The sequence below is a fragment of the Rhineura floridana genome, chromosome 1 (assembly GCF_030035675.1).
Source record: "Rhineura floridana isolate rRhiFlo1 chromosome 1, rRhiFlo1.hap2, whole genome shotgun sequence".
Lineage (NCBI taxonomy): Eukaryota > Metazoa > Chordata > Lepidosauria > Squamata > Rhineuridae > Rhineura > Rhineura floridana.
In genome coordinates, this window is record NC_084480.1 from 143,829,883 (window position 1) to 143,849,017 (window position 19,135).

Consider the following 19,135-nt stretch of genomic DNA (forward strand, 5'->3'; position numbering starts at 1 on the left):
TAGGGTCGCCATAAGTCAGAATTGACTTGAAGGCAGTCCATTGCCATTTTTCCATATGCCATCCACTCAACAAAGCAAAACTAGACAATAATCCAAAAGGACATCATGGTTGATGCTACTGAAAGCTGCTGAGAAGTCCAAAAGAATTAACAGGGTTGCAAGGTCAGGATCTCTCTAGCAGCAACCATTATCCCACAGGGCAACCAAGGCAGTTGCCATTACAAAACTAGGCCTGAAACCCAATTAAAATGGAGCAGAAAATCAGCATCATCCAAGCAACCATTCACTCGAGCTTCTTGACCTGGAATGTTAGCAAGTAGCCCATTTCTATAGACATCTTCCAGATACAAGTTGGGTTTCTTCAGGAAGGTCGAATTACTGCCCTTTTAAAGAGGCTACTCCCTCTCTCATGAAAAAATATATAGCTTCCTGGACCCAGCCAGACACCTCCTCCTTATTAGATGCAGTAAGCCAGGCTAGGGGAGGGTGAAGCTAGGACGAAACGTGACCAAGCACTTTGTCCACACATGCTGGAGCCTCAGCAACTGAAAATCATCCAACAAAACAGGACCAGGCAGTGCTCTGGACGCCTCTACTACTGGAATTGCATTAACTGTGGAGTAGTCATGATGGATGCAAACAACTTTATTTTTGATGTGTCTCGCAAACTTGTCACAACATATTATTGAGGGTTTCCATTTCTGGAGGATATCTTCTCTGCACCAGATTGTAACAGACTTTGAACCACCTGGAAATGTTCTGCTGGATGACACTGGGAAGATGGAATGGTGATGGAGAATAATTCCTTCTGTATAATCATCACTACTGCCAAATAAGCTCAATAGTGAGCTCTAATGTGTGCTTGTCCATACTTCCACGACCTACATTTAAGCTGTCTCCCAGCTTGCTTTATTGCCTTCAGCTCAGGTGTATGCCAAGGAGCAGTCTGGGCTCTGATCAGGAGAGGGTGTGATCATGTCATGTTTGAAGTCCTGCCGTTGGATGTATTCATGATTAAACTGCAAAAAGAAAAGCAAAGTGGTGCACTGTACATGCATCTATTGTACTAACGCTTGAATCTCTTATAACTACAGCAACATAATCAACATAGGCCAAAGCTACCTTTGTTTTAAGCAGAGATTTAAGTCTCTGGCAAGCATACCTAGTACATTTTATTGTTTATAACAATAGTCACCCGTGGCCAAACTAGAAGATGCACGAGACGTGTCTGCATTTAATATATCTGGTTTTCTTATTTAAATAGTAGTTGGGGGAGGGGGAGGAATTGGGACAACGACATGTCGGGAGGGCGTTCACCTTCTGCCCATGCCAAGGTCCCACTGAAAATGCCTGCAAGCTGTTTGTCCTGGTAGGGAAGCTTCCATTGGCCCTGAAGGAAGCTTCCTTGCTGGGGTAAATAGCAGCACTGGCATACAATTTACAGCAACATCATGACCCTGCCACCACCATCATATGCTACAGTTCTGATCAGGGCCCCTATGCCTGTAACTTAAATAAGAAAAACAATATGCATTCAATGCATAACCATTGTACAGTCTTCCCAAAGCCAAACATTTCCGTAGTAATAGTGTAACGGATAACATTTTTATACAAACACACTCTGGTACAAATGAAGCAACCTTGCCTCCAATCAATGGTGCTTCTTTCTTGTTGTAGCTTGTCTAGCTGCAGTGAGACTGATACTCTCTCAATACAAAAGGGACAATTTGAAAATCCTCCTCCCAACACATGTCACAGATAATTGTGACCTAGCAGCTATATCTGAGGACATCACTCCTGTGTACCCACAGTAGGGTCTTCAACAACCGGGCAAAGAGTCCTTTATGCTTATACCATCTTCCTCAGTTCCAGACAAGCTTGGCTCCCAAAATGGGGATGCAGTTTACAGAAAAGAACCACAACAGTTTTATGATGCAGGCCTTCAACAAGCAGAGAAAGAACCGGGAGTTTTGTGATGTGGCCCTCAGCGTGGACCAGAAAATCTTCTATGCCCACCTCAATGTCTTAGCAGCCATGTCCTCCCATATTTGGACTCTCATATCCAGCAACGACATGAAAGCGGACAATGAACTCTTTATTAGCATTGATGCCAAGTTCCTGAGCTCGGCCTTGGTGGAGGAATTGCTTGACTACTTCTATACTGGGAAGATTGTGATTTCTGAGAAGAACGTGGAGGAGCTGCTGAAGGGAGCCAAATATTTCAGTTCCCAGACTTTAACAAGCCACTGCTCTGACTTCCTCCTTAGGTCCCTGAAGAAGAACAACTGTCTCTACTACATGCTCCTGGCCACCAGTTATGATATGAAAGACGTGGGGAAGGCTGCCTATGACGGAATACGAGACAACTTCAATTACTGGGCAGGCCCTGGCATAACAGACTTTGTGCATTGCCCTTATCACATCTTCAGCAGGCTCCTTAAAGATGAGAATCTTCACGTGCAAAATGAGGACCAGACCCTTTCGGCTCTCCTCCAGTGGGTGAAATATAAAAAGTCTGAAAGGGAGAAGTTTTTTAAAAAGTATTTCACCTACCTGCATTTGTCTGCTGTCTCCACCAAGATGCTGTTAGCTGCTTGCCGTGAAGTGTTACTCTTTTCAGACCACACTGGCCCCCTATCTTCCATAGAGAGTACTTTGAGTGCTCGTCAACAGGGAAGTCCTCAAAGCCTGATGCTTTACCAAAGGAAGGGGGCATTAATGGACGCCGTGGTGGTTTTAGGAGGACAAAAAGAGCAGGGTAAGTTCAACAGCGGAGTTTTTGCGTATATCATTGGAGAGAACATCTGGCTAAAGCTCACAGAGATGCCATACAAAGCAGCCGCTCTCATTGCAACATCATTAGGGAAGTACATTTATGTTTCTGGAGGAACAACAGAGCAGATCTCTGGCTTGAAGACAGCCCGGAAGTATGATATGGATACTAACTCTTGGATCAAACTGCCAGATCTGCCGATAGGTTTGGTCTTCCACACCATGATGACTTGTGGGGGGGCAGTGTACTCCGTAGGAGGAAGCACAGCCCCAAGAAATTACATTTCAAGTATCTACAAGTACGATGAAGGGAAAGAGAAGTGGATCCTTGCTGGGAAAATGAGCATTCCTATGGATGCAACTGCGTTAATCACCAAGGGAGACAAGGCTATTTACATTGTGACAGGGAGATGCCTGGTGAATGGGCACTTCTCCCGAGTAGGTGTGCTGGATTGCTTTGACACTCAAACCAGGAATGTGGTGCAGTACCTCACATTCCCCATCCAGTTCAATCATAAGCCGTTGCTGTCCTTTCCAGAGGAGCACGTCTTGAGCATACAGAGCCACAAAGAGAGTATGGAAATCAATTTGCAGAACATCAAAATGAACAAATCCACAAACCTTACGCCTCTCTTGCCGAATAACTACGGCTTGGATCTTTCACATGCGGTGTGCTCTCTTGGGGATAACAAAGTGTTTGTGTGTGGTGGCCTGATTTGTCCGGGCGACAAACATCCTGAGGAATATTCTATCAACCGGCAAGCATATATGTTAGATCAAAATGTGGGGGAATGGAGGATATTGGCTCAGCCCCCAGAAGCTCTGGATTGCCCTGCTTGTTGCACAGCTAAGTTGCCATGCAAGATTCTCCAAAAAACTGTAGTCAATTAATTTGGGAAGACAAAATCAAACAGAATTCCTAGCAATAAAGAATGACTCACTTGCATGTCACAGGTAAACACAAGGTTGCTTCCCTTCATCTCTTTACCGTGTACTTTGTTTCAGCAATGTAACTAGAGTGGGCACAACCAGGACAGGGGTACAAAATGGGCATTCAATGATTATGTAGTGTACTGATAGTCAAAATATATTACAGGCATACCCCGCTTAAAGTCGCTTCACTTAGGGCTCATCCAGACAACTGTAAAATGTGTGACACGCCTGCTATGTGTGTTCATTATTTTTCGGTCGTCCAAATGACGTCTCGCGCTGTTATGCATTTTCGCGGGTTAAATCCGCTCCTTGCAATACCGGCAAAAATGCGATTTGCTGTTTAAAATCGGGAATCATCTGCTGTGCCTTCAGGAGTTAGGATGCAATACTGCGGACTTTACAGCTGATAGGTGGTTCTTGGGTGTTTCCCCTTGCCCCTTCCCCTCATTCCAGCCAATCACGTATCTGCACTTTTGCGCATGTGCGAGAATAAGCCTGGGGAAATTGAACCAATCATCACAATGGTGGGGTGTTGTGGGGGGAGTCTGCAACTACTGCGCAGATGCATTTTATTTTTTGCCAGCCTGCAACCTGGGCGGCCACTCTGGGTGAGATCTGCAATGCACAGCAAGTGAGAAAGGCGGGGTGGTCAGTTTCAGCCTGCCTCTGGAAAGCTTTCTCAATTTCATTCTACTTGCTGGGGTTTTTGCTTCAAATCAGAAAAGCATACATTAGTTTAAGTGTAATATCGCAAATACAAACAAGAAAAGGTTTGCTGGTCGGTTTCAAGCCTGCTCCAGAAAGCTTTGTCAATTTCATTCTCCATGGGAAGGAAAGGGAGAAGGAGGGTGTGTGTGACACGTTTCTTGTTTTTTTGGAGAAATAAGTGCAATTGCCAGCGTGTGTATCTCCTTAAATATCAATAAAAGCAGAAAAGCATACATTCATTTAAGCATAATATCGCAAATACAAAAAAGGCAGGCGTGAAACCGACCAGCAGCCTTTCCTTCCGAGGCAAGAACTCCTTTACAGCCATATTGTGCTTCGTTGCAAAGGGGGAGAGGAGCATACGTAATTTTTTTGCTGACCAATTGGTTGATAGGGGGAGGTTTTAGAGGCGGAGCTTGGAAAAAGCGAAAAGAATGTAGGGGTCTTACCGCTGCGTGTGCAAAAAAGCGTGTTTTTTTATTGGGAAAGAGCAAACTAAAAGGCAAAGTGAGGACTATCAGATGACAAACCGAATATGGAAATCGTGGATTATCCCGCTCCGTTTGGATAAGCCCTTAAAGTCGCCTCGCTACAACGGACATGCTCCGTACTCCCCCATACCCCACTTTAACGTACGCGCTTTGCAATAACGGACACTTAATGGCATGACGCGGCTGCCATCTAGTGGCGATTGCCTTGCAGTACATGCATATATAATTGCCTCTCTTTAAGTACGTTTTCACTTTACATACACGCTCCGGTCCCATTGCGTATGTTAAAGCGGGGTATGCCTGTGTATAATGTTTTCTTTGGGGTGTGAAAACTCAAGCATGTTTTCACAATGGTAGATGGAAAGTCAGACACCAGCCTGTTCTGAGGGCAATAGGCCAGGCAGAGTGCCACCACTGCAGCTCCTCCACGGACTCTGTGCCCGTAGCCTAAGCACATCCAGCCACTGAGCGTTGCCGGCAGTTGAGGAGAAAATCCAAGAGGTGACGTTGGGGTAGCAGCAATCAGCACAACAGCTTCTGGAGACACTCATCTGAGCAGTGAGACTTTGGAACTGCAGCCGTAGTGGCTTCTAAGTCCACAACCGCTCTTAACTATTTTGCTGCTGGTTGCAACACAGAACTTAGGGCCTGCCCAAGGCCTAGAAATGAGTAGTTACAGCACTGCTTTCATTCAGGTGTAGATGGTTCCACAGCACCAAGGAATCCTGCACTCTGTATATAACCAGGGTCAGGCTCTTGCCCGCTTCTTGCTTTTAGGAAACATAGTGTGGTTCCTGAGGATCTCGAAAATGCACACGATCTTCAAGTGGAACAAATGCTAATCTCACTGATCAAGGGATTGCAATTCAATTCATTTATTTCAGTCCAAGACCAGCACATTTAAAATAGCAGAATAATATACATTTACAGAGCAGGTACAATGTAATTAAAACAAATATTAAAATGTTTGGGCCAGACACTTTCTGCGTGCCATGGCTGCAACACAGAATCTTGCTACCCTCCCCGTAATAAATGGATCGCAGTTGTCAAGTAAAATCTGTACCTGATTATCTTCGGAAGATCTAAATTTTCTAGAAAGAGAGGGGGAGATAAACAGAGTGTGGAGGTCTGTATATAGAGAACAATGGAATATAACATGTTCTACCCCTTCCACCGCTCCAGAGCCACAGAGACAAAACCGTTCCTTGAAAGGCACTTTCTTATATCTCCCCTCTAATACAGCAGAGGGGAGAACATTAAATCTGGCCAAAGAAAATGCCTTTCTATATTTGGGGATGCTCAAAGAAGTTAAATAAGTTGCGAGAGGAGGAGCTTTTACGCTGAAGCCGATATTGGGGAATGCTGACAATTGGCTCATGTTATGCTGTAGTTCAGTGTCTCTGATGTGTAACAAGATGAGCTGTTTGGCTTTGAAATATCCCATATATAATACTGCTGCCCATGAGAAGCCCATAGACAGCAATTTAGAATTCGCCGCACGTTTCCAGCGCGATAAGGGTCAATAGTTAGTGGAGCGAGTCCCGGGGGGGGGAAATTCAGCTTTAGCCATAAGTTTATCCAATAGACCCAAGCCCTAGTTTCAACCAGCAAGGTATCTAACTCCTGGTATAATGCAACATTTGGGACGCAGCAAGGTAAGCCCAGAATGTTCCTGAGAAATTTAGATTGCGCACGTTCCAGGGGGATGTAAATACCCTGGGTGCACAATTGGGAACCGTAGAGGAGTTGGGGTACGACTTTGGAGTTAATGACTAACGTTGCCGCTGGGATGTATTGCCCCCCCCTTAGAGAAGAGAAACGAGAGAAGAGCCCTAATACTTCTCTGTGCACTTTCGGCTGAGTTTCTTAGGTGGAAATTCCAGGAGCCCGACGAGTGAAAAATAATCCCCAAATATCTGAAAAGGGGGACTTGTTCAATTGGATGATTATTCAGCCTCCAGCGATGTTTGAGTTTCTTCCATGTAAATACTACGCTCTTAGATTTTGACTAAGTGCTCTCAAAAGGAAACGTAGACCCACACAGAATAGGGACAGGAGGGCGGCATCATCCGCATACAAAAGGGACGACAGTGGCCTTCCCGCCAATATAGGCGGGTGAGCATTTTCCCTAGCAAGATGTTTAATTAGTGGGTTAATGTAAAAGTTGAATAGTGATGGTGCGAGAACACAGCCCTGTTTAACACCATTGTAAGTCGGGATGGGTGCAGTTAACTGTCCCGCACAGTTACACCTAACCTTTAGGTAGGTGTTCGCGTGTAGGCTTTGAATTAATAGAAGAAGTCGCTCATCTATATTATGTTCCCTCAATTTTTCCCATAGTCTGTTCTTGGGAATCAGATCGAAAGCTTACTGAAAATCAATGAACGCTGCATATAGAGTTCCACCTGAGGGAGACATATACTTCTCCACAAGATGCTGTAACACCGGTCCCTGGTCAAGGGTGGATCGTCCCCCCCTGAAACCAGCCTGTTCATCATCTAGGATTTTCTCAGTATCCAGCCACTCCTGGAGTTTATCCAGAAGATGGGAAGCATAGAGCTTGCTGATGGTGCTTAAGAGGCTAACTGGGCGGTAGTTGGCGAGGTTGGAGCGTTTCCCTTTCTTAAAAATTGGGATTACTATAGCCAACCTCCAATCCTCTGGGAAACGTGCCGTTCGATCTATATTAAGAGCACTGCCAAAAGCGGAGCCCACCAGTCCACATTCTCCTTGAGGAGTTCAGCTGGGATATGGTCGCTTCCTGGAGCCTTGCCCCTATTCAGTCTGCCAACAAGGGAGATAATCTCCGAGACAGAACCTGTAGGCCATTTTGGGAGCATTTTCAATTGAGTGGTCTTTTTGTGTACACAATCTTTACTAAGGGGCTTGGAGAATACATACCCTCCTAAAGTGGGATTCCCATACATTAGGTGGAATATGGAAATCCGCGGCTGAAGCGGCAGTCTGTCCACCCCTAGACACCAATCTCTAAAAGGCAAATGAGTTCTTTGTTCTGCGTTGATCAAATTTTTCCAGTCCTCCCTCCAAGCCTGCTGTTTTTTTGTTTTAATTAGGGCTTTATAGCTCCTCTTGAGTTCAAGGTATTATTTAGGGAGAGAGAGTGAATCTACAGATCTATAAGTTTTATATTTAGACAGAAGGAGATTCTTAAGGGTGACACATTCATGGTCATACCACGATTTGGAGTTGGAGTAAGGAGTTCCAAGCCTTCTGGTCATTTTTGGGGCTAACGAGTGGCAAATAGAGGTGATGAGTTTCTCAAAGAGCTCCAAGGCTATATCTGGAGTTCACGCAGTTAGTATAGGTTTGCGTAAACAATAGCCTTCCTCAGATTGAAGGAATTTTAGCATGGTGTCACTCAATTTCGGGGACCATTTCATACGGGCGGGACCATACTCCACCAGGGAATTCATCATGGGCACACATTCCAAGTCACTTGCCTGGGCTTCCAGATTAAGCGATACAAGCAATGGTAAATAATCACTGTCACATCTCATCCCCACCACACCCTGGAGCACCCTATTAAGAAACACGTATGAGATTATAAAGTAATCAATGGTGGAAGCCCCCCGGTTGGATAGATTGCAGCACCTTCCCTGCTAGGATAACTGAAAGAGTTGGGGCCTTTTAAGTTAGGCAGACAACTGGGAGGAGAATTATCATCATTATCATTATTAGCTTGCTTGCTTATATCTCCTGCCCTTCCTCCCAGTCGGAGCCCATGGCAGCCAGATATGATAAACGTTTATAACATTTTGCTAAACCTTGCGGTCAGATAGCTCCTCTTGAGTTCAAGGTATTCTTCAGGGAGAGAGGGTGAATCTACAGATCTATAAGTTTTATATTTAGACAAAAGGAGATTCTTAAGGGTGACACATTCATGGTCATACCATGATTTGGAGTTGGAGTAAGGAGTTCCAAGCCTTCTGGTCATTTTGGGGGCTAACGAGTGGCAAATAGAGGTGATGAGTTTCTCAAAGAGCTCCAAGGCTATATCTGGAGTTTGCACAGTTAGTATAGATTCATGTAAACAATAGCCTTCCTCGGATTGAAGGAATTTTAGCATGGTGTCACTCAATTTCGGGGACCATTTCATACGGGCGGGACCATACTCCACCAGGGAATTCATCATGGGCACACATTCCAAGTCACTTGCCTGGGCTTCCAGATTAAGCAATACAAGCAATGGTAAATGATCACTGTCACATCTCATCCCCACCTCACCCTGGAGCACCCTATTAAGGAACACGTATGAGATTATAAAGTAATCAATGGGGGAAGCCCCCCGGTTGGATAGATTGCAGCACCTTCCCTGCTAGGATAACTGAAAGAGTTGGGGCCTTTTAAGTTAGGCAGACAACTGGGAGGAGAATTATCATCATTATCATTATTAGCTTGCTTGCTTATATCTCCTGCCCTTCCTCCCAGTAGGAGCCCATGGCAGCCAGATATGATAAACGTTTATAACCTTTTGCTAAACCTTGCGGTCAGACAATAAAAAGGGATTGGCAGAAGGTCTGGGCCAGATTAAGAATGATTCAGTCTTGATATAATGCATAATTTAGCTTCTAGAATTCGTTAGTATAAGATGCAAAGATGATCACAAATTTAGATGCATTTTAAAAGGATGACAGAATGGGAGGCAGAGGCAATTGCTTCATACATGCAATGGGCCAACCACCATTGACAAATGCTTCAGCAGAGAACTAAAAACAAGACGAACATAAAGTGCAGTGTAAAGGAAGTGGGCAGGGAGGAGGCATCCAAATAAACACCTAGCCCCTGTGCTTCAGAATCCGAAAAAGGGTCCAAGGAGAAGCCACAGATCAGTGGGAGAGCACAAGCTTTGTATTCAGAAAGTCCCTGCTGAAATCCCCTGCATCTCCCGGTTGAATCACCAACATCTGCCTGTTCAAAGGTATTTGCCTGAGTCCTTGGAGAGTTACTACTCCTTAGAGATGGCCGTACTGGGTGACTGGACACAGGATAAGGAACCTTCATTTTTGCTACGCTGAACACATTTCTTTTTGTGGTGAGAAGCTCCAGGGATGCAGTGCTTACCTGGATTCAGTTTCCTTTGGAAGGTCACTAGAAGTTTATGTCACTGGTAATGTTTGAGGGTTAAAAAAAGTTTCACATACGTAGAACAGCAACAGACAGACAAATCCCTTCTCCGACATCAGAGACAGAGGGCACTCCACCCAAAAGACACTTTCCAGAGCTTGCCAAGCCCCAACTCAGGGGTTTTTTTGTTTGCTTTTTTGCCTCTCAGTGTCTCACTGGAAAACTGCAGTCTTCCCCATCAGGATTGGAATGGATATTGCCGCCACCACCGCATGGATAGGAGGCTTAGGAAATATTCCCATTTTTCTAAGGCTCATAACCCTGTGGGTTAAGTCAATATCCTTTCCAGTCTTGTTTGGGGACGGGAGCGGGGCAGGAGGTGTGCAGATAAGTACATGCTCACAGGTATAGTTCTTCATTCTAGAGTTGTCTGTTACACTTGTACCCTGCTCTTTTTCTAAAGATCCCAACAGCGGCAAATGTATTCAATACATACACATCTCTTTTTCCCCATTAAATTAGCAGCATGGTCACAAATGGGAAGGGTGGTGCTCAATGGGGTGTGTAGCTAAAGGGGAGAGCCACTGGAAGACCAAGTTTAACAGGACCTGCTTAATATATATTTGTTTTACTCTCTCCCCCCCCCCCGCTGTCAGGGGCATCATTTCAGTTTTCAGTAGGGAAAGGCTGAGGGCTCATCCATACTTCCATTTAATCTGTAATGTAAGCCTCCTTGTGTCTCCATTAATTCACCCTCATCCATATGATGTTCTCCTCCAGTCACTGCCTTCCCACACTTTCCCTTCCCTTGATCTAGAGTTTCTCTTACCAGGTATACTCCGAAAAGGAGAAAGCGATTACAACTCATTGCTAAGGGCAAAGCCTGGTTGCTTTGACCCACTGTTTTCCATGTGGGTGGTTCTAACTCCACCTCCTTCCATGCTTCCTGCTTCTGTAGTGTTGCCATTGGCTCCCCTCCCCTCACTCCTCCCCCTTCCCCCTCTGTTGCCTGAGCCAAAACACAATGAGATGGCAAGAAAGCAGTATCTCGGGCTGGCTTCTCTCAGCTCTCCCCCTCCCCTCATTTTTACCAATGGGTATGATGGTCAGTGAGAGCCAGTGTGGTGTAGTGGTTAAGGTGTTGGACTATGACCTGGGAGACCAGGGTTCGAATCCCCACACAGCCATGAAGCTCACTGGGTGACCTTGGGCCAGTCACTGCCTCTCAGCCTCAGAGGAAGGCAGTGGTAAACCCCCTCTGAATACCGCTTGCCATGAAATATTCATAGGGTCGCCATAAGTCAGAATTGACTTGAAGGCAGTCCATTGCCATTTTTCCATATACCATCCACTCAACAAAGCAAAACTAGACAATAATCCAAAAGGACATCATGGTTGATGCTACTGAAAGCTGCTGAGAAGTCCAAAAGAATTAACAGGGTTGCAAGGTCAGGATCTCTCTAGCAGCAACCATTATCCCACAGGGCAACCAAGGCAGTTACCATTACAAAACTAGGCCTGAAACCCAATTAAAATGGAGCAGAAAATCAGCATCATCCAAGCAACCATTCACTCGAGCTTCTTGACCTGGAATGTTAGCAAGTAGCCCATTTCTATAGACATCTTCCAGATACAAGTTGGGTTTCTTCAGGAAGGTCTAATTACTGCCCTTTTAAAGAGGCTACTCCCTCTCTCATGAAAAAATATATAGCTTCCTGGACCCAGCCAGACACCTCCTCCTTATTAGATGCAGTAAGCCAGGCTAGGGGAGGGTGAAGCTAGGACGAAACGTGACCAAGCACTTTGTCCACACATGCTGGAGCCTCAGCAACTGAAAATCATCCAACAAAACAGGACCAGGCAGTGCTCTGGACGCCTCTACTACTGGAATTGCATTAACTGTGGAGTAGTCATGATGGATGCAAACAACTTTATTTTTGATGTGTCTCGCAAACTTGTCACAACATATTATTGAGGGTTTCCATTTCTGGAGGATATCTTCTCTGCACCAGATTGTAACAGACTTTGAACCACCTGGAAATGTTCTGCTGGATGACACTGGGAAGATGGAATGGTGATGGAGAATAATTCCTTCTGTATAATCATCACTACTGCCAAATAAGCTCAATAGTGAGCTCTAATGTGTGCTTGTCCATACTTCCACGACCTACATTTAAGCTGTCTCCCAGCTTGCTTTATTGCCTTCAGCTCAGGTGTATGCCAAGGAGCAGTCTGGGCTCTGATCAGGAGAGGGTGTGATCATGTCATGTTTGAAGTCCTGCCGTTGGAAGTATTCATGATTAAACTGCAAAAAGAAAAGCAAAGTGGTGCACTGTACATGCATCTATTGTACTAACGCTTGAATCTCTTATAACTACAGCAACATAATCAACATAGGCCAAAGCTACCTTTGTTTTAAGCAGAGATTTAAGTCTCTGGCAAGCATACCTAGTACATCTTATTGTTTATAACAATAGTCACCCGTGGCCAAACTAGAAGATGCATGAGACGTGTCTGCATTTAATACATCTGGTTTTCTTATTTAAATAGTAGCTGGGGGAGGGGGAGGAATTGGGACAACGACATGTCGGGAGGGCGTTCACCTTCTGCCCATGCCAAGGTCCCACTGAAAATGCCTGCAAGCTGTTTGTCCTGGTAGGGAAGCTTCCATTGGCCCTGAAGGAAGCTTCCTTGCTGGGGTAAATAGCAGCTCTGGCATACAATTTACAGCAACATCATGACCCTGCCACCACCATCATATGCTACAGTTCTGATCAGGGCCCCTATGCCTGTAACTTAAATAAGAAAAACAATATGCATTCAATGCATACATACATTGGATGCATAATCTTGTTTGGCCCTCTTGATGAAAAACTAGTAAGCTGGCCAGAAAGCCCAAAGGCAGCAACACCCTTCCCCCGCTTCCATCCCCACCCTCCACCCAGTCTCATGACACCCCTGCTGCTGGTTCACCTTGCAGCAAACTAGGATTCCTATACTTACAGTATCCAGTTCAAGGCCCTACTCCAAATCCTATGAAATTCTGAAACCAAGTCATATCAGTGGAATTGTGGCTCCCAGTCTGTGGAGTTCGCTCCCAAATGATCTCCGTCATGCCCCCGCTATGATGAGCTTCCGCCGGGCCTTGAAGACCTGGCTCTTCAGATAGGCTTTTGGGGTGGGTTAGGTTTATTACTACCGTTGAGATTTTAATGTTTTAATGTATTTGTATGTTTTTATTCTGTACGTCGCCCAGAGTGGCTGGACAACCAGCCAGATGGGTGACTAATCAATCTAATAACTAACTAACTAAATAAAATGTTTCTTCTGCCATGGCACTGTCAAAAGACATCTACCAAAACTGGTTCTACTGCTAAGAACAGAATGCTCTGTTAGATCATATGCAGTGGAACCTAATAAATTCAATGGGAACATATTCCTATTTGACCATCACCAAAGCATGCTGCTATAACCACTGTACAGTCTTCCCAAAGCTGCAGTGAGACTGATACTCTCTCAATACAAAAGGGACAATTTGAAAATCCTCCTCCCAACACATGTCACAGATAATTGTGACCTAGCAGCTATATCTGAGGACATCACTCCTGTGTACCCACAGTAGGGTCTTCAACAACCGGGCAAAGAGTCCTTTATGCTTATACCATCTTCCTCAGTTCCAGACAAGCTTGGCTCCCAAAATGGGGATGCAGTTTACAGAAAAGAACCACAACAGTTTTATGATGCAGGCCTTCAACAAGCAGAGAAAGAACCGGGAGTTTTGTGATGTGGCCCTCAGCGTGGACCAGAAAATCTTCTATGCCCACCTCAATGTCTTAGCAGCCATGTCCTCCCATATTAGGACTCTCATATCCAGCAACGACATGAAAGCGGACAATGAACTCTTTATTAGCATTGATGCCAAGTTCCTGAGCTCGGCCTTGGTGGAGGAATTGCTTGACTACTTCTATACTGGGAAGATTGTGATTTCTGAGAAGAACGTGGAGGAGCTGCTGAAGGGAGCCAAATATTTCAGTTCCCAGACTTTAACAAGCCACTGCTCTGACTTTCTCCTTAGGTCCCTGAAAAAGAACAACTGTCTCTACTACATGCTCCTGGCCACCAGTTATGATATGAAAGACGTGGGGAAGGCTGCCTATGACGGAATACGAGACAACTTCAATTACTGGGCAGGCCCTGGCATAACAGACTTTGTGCATTGCCCTTATCACATCTTCAGCAGGCTCCTTAAAGATGAGAATCTTCACGTGCAAAATGAGGACCAGACCCTTTCGGCTCTCCTCCAGTGGGTGAAATATAAAAAGTCTGAAAGGGAGAAGTTTTTTAAAAAGTATTTCACCTACCTGCATTTGTCTGCTGTCTCCACCAAGATGCTGTTAGCTGCTTGCCGTGAAGTGTTACTCTTTTCAGACCACACTGGCCCCCTATCTTCCATACAGAGTACTTTGAGCGACCGTCAACAGGGAAGTCCTCAAAGCCTGATGCTTTACCAAAGGAAAGGGGCATTAATGGACGCCGTGGTGATTTTAGGAGGACAAAAAGAGCAGGGTAAGTTCAACAGCGGAGTTTTTGCGTATATCATTGGAGAGAACATCTGGCTAAAGCTCACAGAGATGCCATACAAAGCAGCCGCTCTCAGTGCAACATCATTAGGGAAGTACATTTATGTTTCTGGAGGAACAACAGAGCAGATCTCTGGCTTGAAGACAGCCTGGAAGTATGATATCGATACTAACTCTTGGATCAAACTGCCAGATCTGCCGATAGGTTTGGTCTTCCACACCATGGTGACTTGTGGGGGGGCAGTGTACTCCGTAGGAGGAAGCACAGCCCCAAGAAAGTACATTTCAAGTATCTACAAGTACGATGAAGGGAAAGAGAAGTGGATCCTTGCTGGGAAAATGAGCATTCCTATGGATGCAACTGCGTTAATCACCAAGGGAGACAAGGCTATTTACATTGTGACAGGGAGATGCCTGGTGAATGGGCACTTCTCCCGAGTAGGTGTGCTGGATTGCTTTGACACTCAAACCAGGAATGTGGTGCAGTACCTCACATTCCCCATCCAGTTCAATCATAAGCCGTTGCTGTCCTTTCCAGAGGAGCACGTCTTGAGCATACAGAGCCACAAAGAGAGTATGGAAATCAATTTGCAGAACATCAAAATGAACAAATCCACAAACCTTACACCTCTCTTGCCGAATAACTACGGCTTGGATCTTTCACATGCGGTGTGCTCTCTTGGGGATAACAAAGTGTTTGTGTGTGGTGGCCTGATTTGTCCGGGCGACAAACGCCCTGAGGAATATTCTATCAACCGGCAAGCATATATGTTAGATCAAAATGTGGGGGAATGGAGGATATTGGCTCAGCCCCCAGAAGCTCTGGATTGCCCTGCTTGTTGCACAGCTAAGTTGCCATGCAAGATTCTCCAAAAAACTGTAGTCAATTAATTTGGGAAGACAAAATCAAACAGAATTCCTAGCAATAAAGAATGATTCACTTGCATGTCACAGGTAAACACAAGGTTGCTTCCCTTCATCTCTTTACCGTGTACTTTGTTTCAGCAATGTAACTAGAGTGGGCACAACCAGGACAGGGGTACAAAATGGGCATTCAATGATTATCTAGTGTATTGATAGTCAAAATATATTACAGGCATACCCCGCTTAAAGTCGTTTCACTTAGGGCTCATCCAGACAACTGTAAAATGTGTGACACGCCCGCTATGTGTGTTCATTATTTTTCGGTCGTCCAAATGACGTCTCGCGCTGTTATGCATTTTCGCGGGTTAAATCCACTCCTTGCAATACCGGCAAAAATGCGATTTGCTGTTTAAAATCGGGAATCATCTGCTGTGCCTTCAGGAGGTAGGATGCAATACTGCGGACTTTACAGCTGATAGGTGGTTCTTGGGTGTTTCCCTTTGCCCCTTGCCCTCATTCCAGCCAATCACGTATCTGCACTTTTGCGCATGTGCGAGAATAAGCCCGGGGAAATTGAACCAATCATCGCAATGGTGGGGTGTTGGGGGGGGGGAGTCTGCAACTACTGCGCAGATGCATTTTATTTTTTGCCAGCCTGCAACCTAGGCGGCCACTCTGGGTGAGATCTGCAATGCACAGCAAGTGAGAAAGGCGGGGTGGTCTGTTTCAGCCTGCCTCTGGAAAGCTTTCTCAATTTCATTCTACTTGCTGGGGTTTTTGCTTCAAATCAGAAAAGCATACATTAGTTTAAGTGTAATATCGCAAATAAAACAAGAAAAGGTTTGCTGGTCGGTTTCAAGCCTGCTCCAGAAAGCTTTGTCAATTTCATTCTCCATGGGAAGGAAAGGGAGAAGGAGGGTGTGTGTGACACGTTTCTTGTTCTTTTGGAGAAATAAGTGCAATTGCCAGCGTGTGTATCTCCTTAAATATCAATAAAGGCAGAAAAGCATACATTCATTTAAGCATAGTATCGCAAATACAAAGAAGGCAGGCGTGAAACCGACCAGCAGCCTTTCCTTCCGAGGCAAGAACTCCTTTACAGCCATATTGTGCTTCGTTGCAAAGGGGGAGAGGAGCATACGTAATTTTTTTGCTGACCAATTGGTTGATAGGGGGAGGTTTTAGAGGCGGAGCTTGGAAAAAGCGAAAAGAATGTAGGGGTCTTACCACTGCGTGTGCAGAAAAGCATGTTTTTTTATTGGGAAAGAGCGAACTAAAAGGCAAAGTGAGGACTATCAGATGACAAACCGAATATGGAAATCGTGGATTATCCCGCTCCGTTTGGATAAGCCCTTAAAGTCGCCTCGCTACAACGGACATGCTCTGTACTCCCCCATACCCACTTTAACGTACGCGCTTTGCAATAACGGACACTTAATGGCATGACGCGGCTGCCATCTAGTGGCGATTGCCGTGCAGTACATGCATATATAATTGCCTCTCTTTAAGTACGTTTTCACTTTACATACACGCTCCGGTCCCATTGCGTATGTTAAAGCGGGGTATGCCTGTGTATAACGTTTTCTTTGGGGTGTGAAAACTCAAGCATGTTTTCACAATGGTAGATGGAAAGTCAGACACCAGCCTGTTCTGAGGGCAATAGGCCAGGCAGAGTGCCACCACTGCAGCTCCTCCACGGACTCTGTGCCCGTAGCCTAAGCACATCCGGCCACTGAGCGTTGCCGGCAGTTGAGGAGAAAATCCAAGAGGTGACGTTGGGATAGCAGCAATCAGCACAACAGCTTCTGGAGACACTCATCTGAGCAGTGAGACTTTGGAACTGCAGCCGTAGTGGCTTCTAAGTCCACAACCACTCTTAACTATTTTGCTGCTGGTTACAACACAGAACTTAGGGCCTGCCCAAGGCCTAGAAATGAGTAGTTAAAGTGGAACAAATGCTAATCTCACTAATGCAGTGTTATAATTCTTTGATCTTGTGAGTCCAATATGAATTTGCTCACAAAAGTCTTAGAGAAGGCAAAGCTCTGCTGAGGCATTACTTTTTCACAACCAGCTAGAAATGGAATTAAACCATGGTTTCACATAGTACTTACTATAGAGCCCTATTATCTAGCAATGCCTATTTCCATGGCCAAGATCCTCCTTTAACATTTGAGAAACACTGTAGCCCTATTAGGCAAATGACCCCTGCAACATTAATTAGACACTTCCTCCTTGCTCCTTCTAACTGCTTCTTGTACTCAGTGCAGCTGTGGCATTACTGATTAAATTCGCCTTAAAGAATGAGTTCCTCTTCCCTGTACAGGGTGTGTGTGTCAGTACTGATTTCTTCTTATGTATTTATTTCCTTCTCTTTTAAAACATGAAACGGTACTTTTTTACAAGGGAGGAAAAGGGGGGGGGGATGAGAGGAAACCAGAAAGGAATCCCTGTCTCAAGAACAACCTGAACATGGGTGCCATGCTAGCATCTAATATATTAACAGTTAGCAAAACAACATTATACCCTCCTTCTTTGAAACAGATGTGTTTTCAAAGCAGATGATGAAAAGCATCAGCTTGCTCAATGCCCTGATGTGTAGTTTTGAAAGCCAAACAAAGCACCATCCTTGCAGTTTCTCACTGACCCACTGCCATTTTGCTCACAGGTGAAGACATTTATTTACTAGAGTATCCCTAATTATTAATGTTGCTACAGTTCTCTTGTTACACTTTAATTGGACTTTTGTCTTTTAATAGAGTGCTTCTGCAAAGGAAGCTTTTAGGTGCTTTGAGTGTTTTCCTGATATTTTGCACTGGCTTTGTAGGGTTTCTTAACAGAAAAGTGACATGTAAATTTACAAAGTAAATACTAAATACATTCACACATGGTGGCTAAATGTGTACTTCATGGTTCTACTGTATTATTCAGACGTAGCCATGTAGGTATGCTTAATAATTGAGTAGGGAGCAGAAACTGCACCCACTCCAGCCCTGTAAAGGGTACTGTGTTCCCCGCTGACCACCTCCCCCCATTGCACACCAGAACTGAAAGAAGGATGTGGAGGGAGAAGGATTTTAGAGCAGGATATGGGGCTTTGGATCTGGGGTTGGGGCATTGGCCCAACAGCTCTTCCATTCCAGCAAAACTACTTGTCAGAAAAGGAACTAGGATGACTCTGACAGTATAGCAAGGTTATGGAAATCAAGCAACTAAAGGTTTACTTATGATTGCACAATCATTTCCAGAGAACTATAACAAAGAACTGAACCAGTTGTCCTTTAGAAGGGAGGGAAATGAAAAACACCGGCACCGGCTAGGAGAAATTCTTCTGAGCATTGACACAAAGCTCTATGCAACTCTCTTAGGGCAACGTCACTCCAGTAAGGGTCCAGAATGTTGCCATCTTGTTCCTGTGCTTGTAACAACTTGCCATGCAAAAATCTAGCAGGCAACTCTTTCATAATGAAATGCCAGGAAAAACTTCACTTGCTTCATCATAGCTGTAATGTGGGGAATCTTTAACCCTCTAGATGTGGCTGAACTACAACTCCCATCAGCCTCAGCAAGCACAGCCAATGGTTAGGGAAGATGAGAGCAATAGGTCAGCAACATTTGGAGGGCCAAAGGTTCCCCACACCTGCAGTAAGAAGTACAGGAGCAATGCCAGTAAATAGCTGGCAACCCCAAGAAAATGTATTG

At 45.0% G+C, this 19,135-nt stretch overlaps 2 protein-coding genes across 2 annotated transcripts; both read left to right on the plus strand.

Annotated features, from left to right (window-relative positions):
* Nucleotides 1-1,778: 1,778 nt before the first annotated feature.
* Nucleotides 1,779-3,663, plus strand: LOC133382306 (calicin-like). Its single transcript, XM_061622024.1, has one exon. The coding sequence runs from the start codon at nt 1,891-1,893 to the stop codon at nt 3,661-3,663; it is 1,773 nt and encodes a 590-aa protein (XP_061478008.1). The 5' UTR covers nt 1,779-1,890.
* A 9,912-nt stretch (nt 3,664-13,575) lies between these two features.
* LOC133388682 (calicin-like) lies at nt 13,576-15,460 on the plus strand. Its single transcript, XM_061634757.1, has one exon. The coding sequence runs from the start codon at nt 13,688-13,690 to the stop codon at nt 15,458-15,460; it is 1,773 nt and encodes a 590-aa protein (XP_061490741.1). The 5' UTR covers nt 13,576-13,687.
* Nucleotides 15,461-19,135: the final 3,675 nt, after the last annotated feature.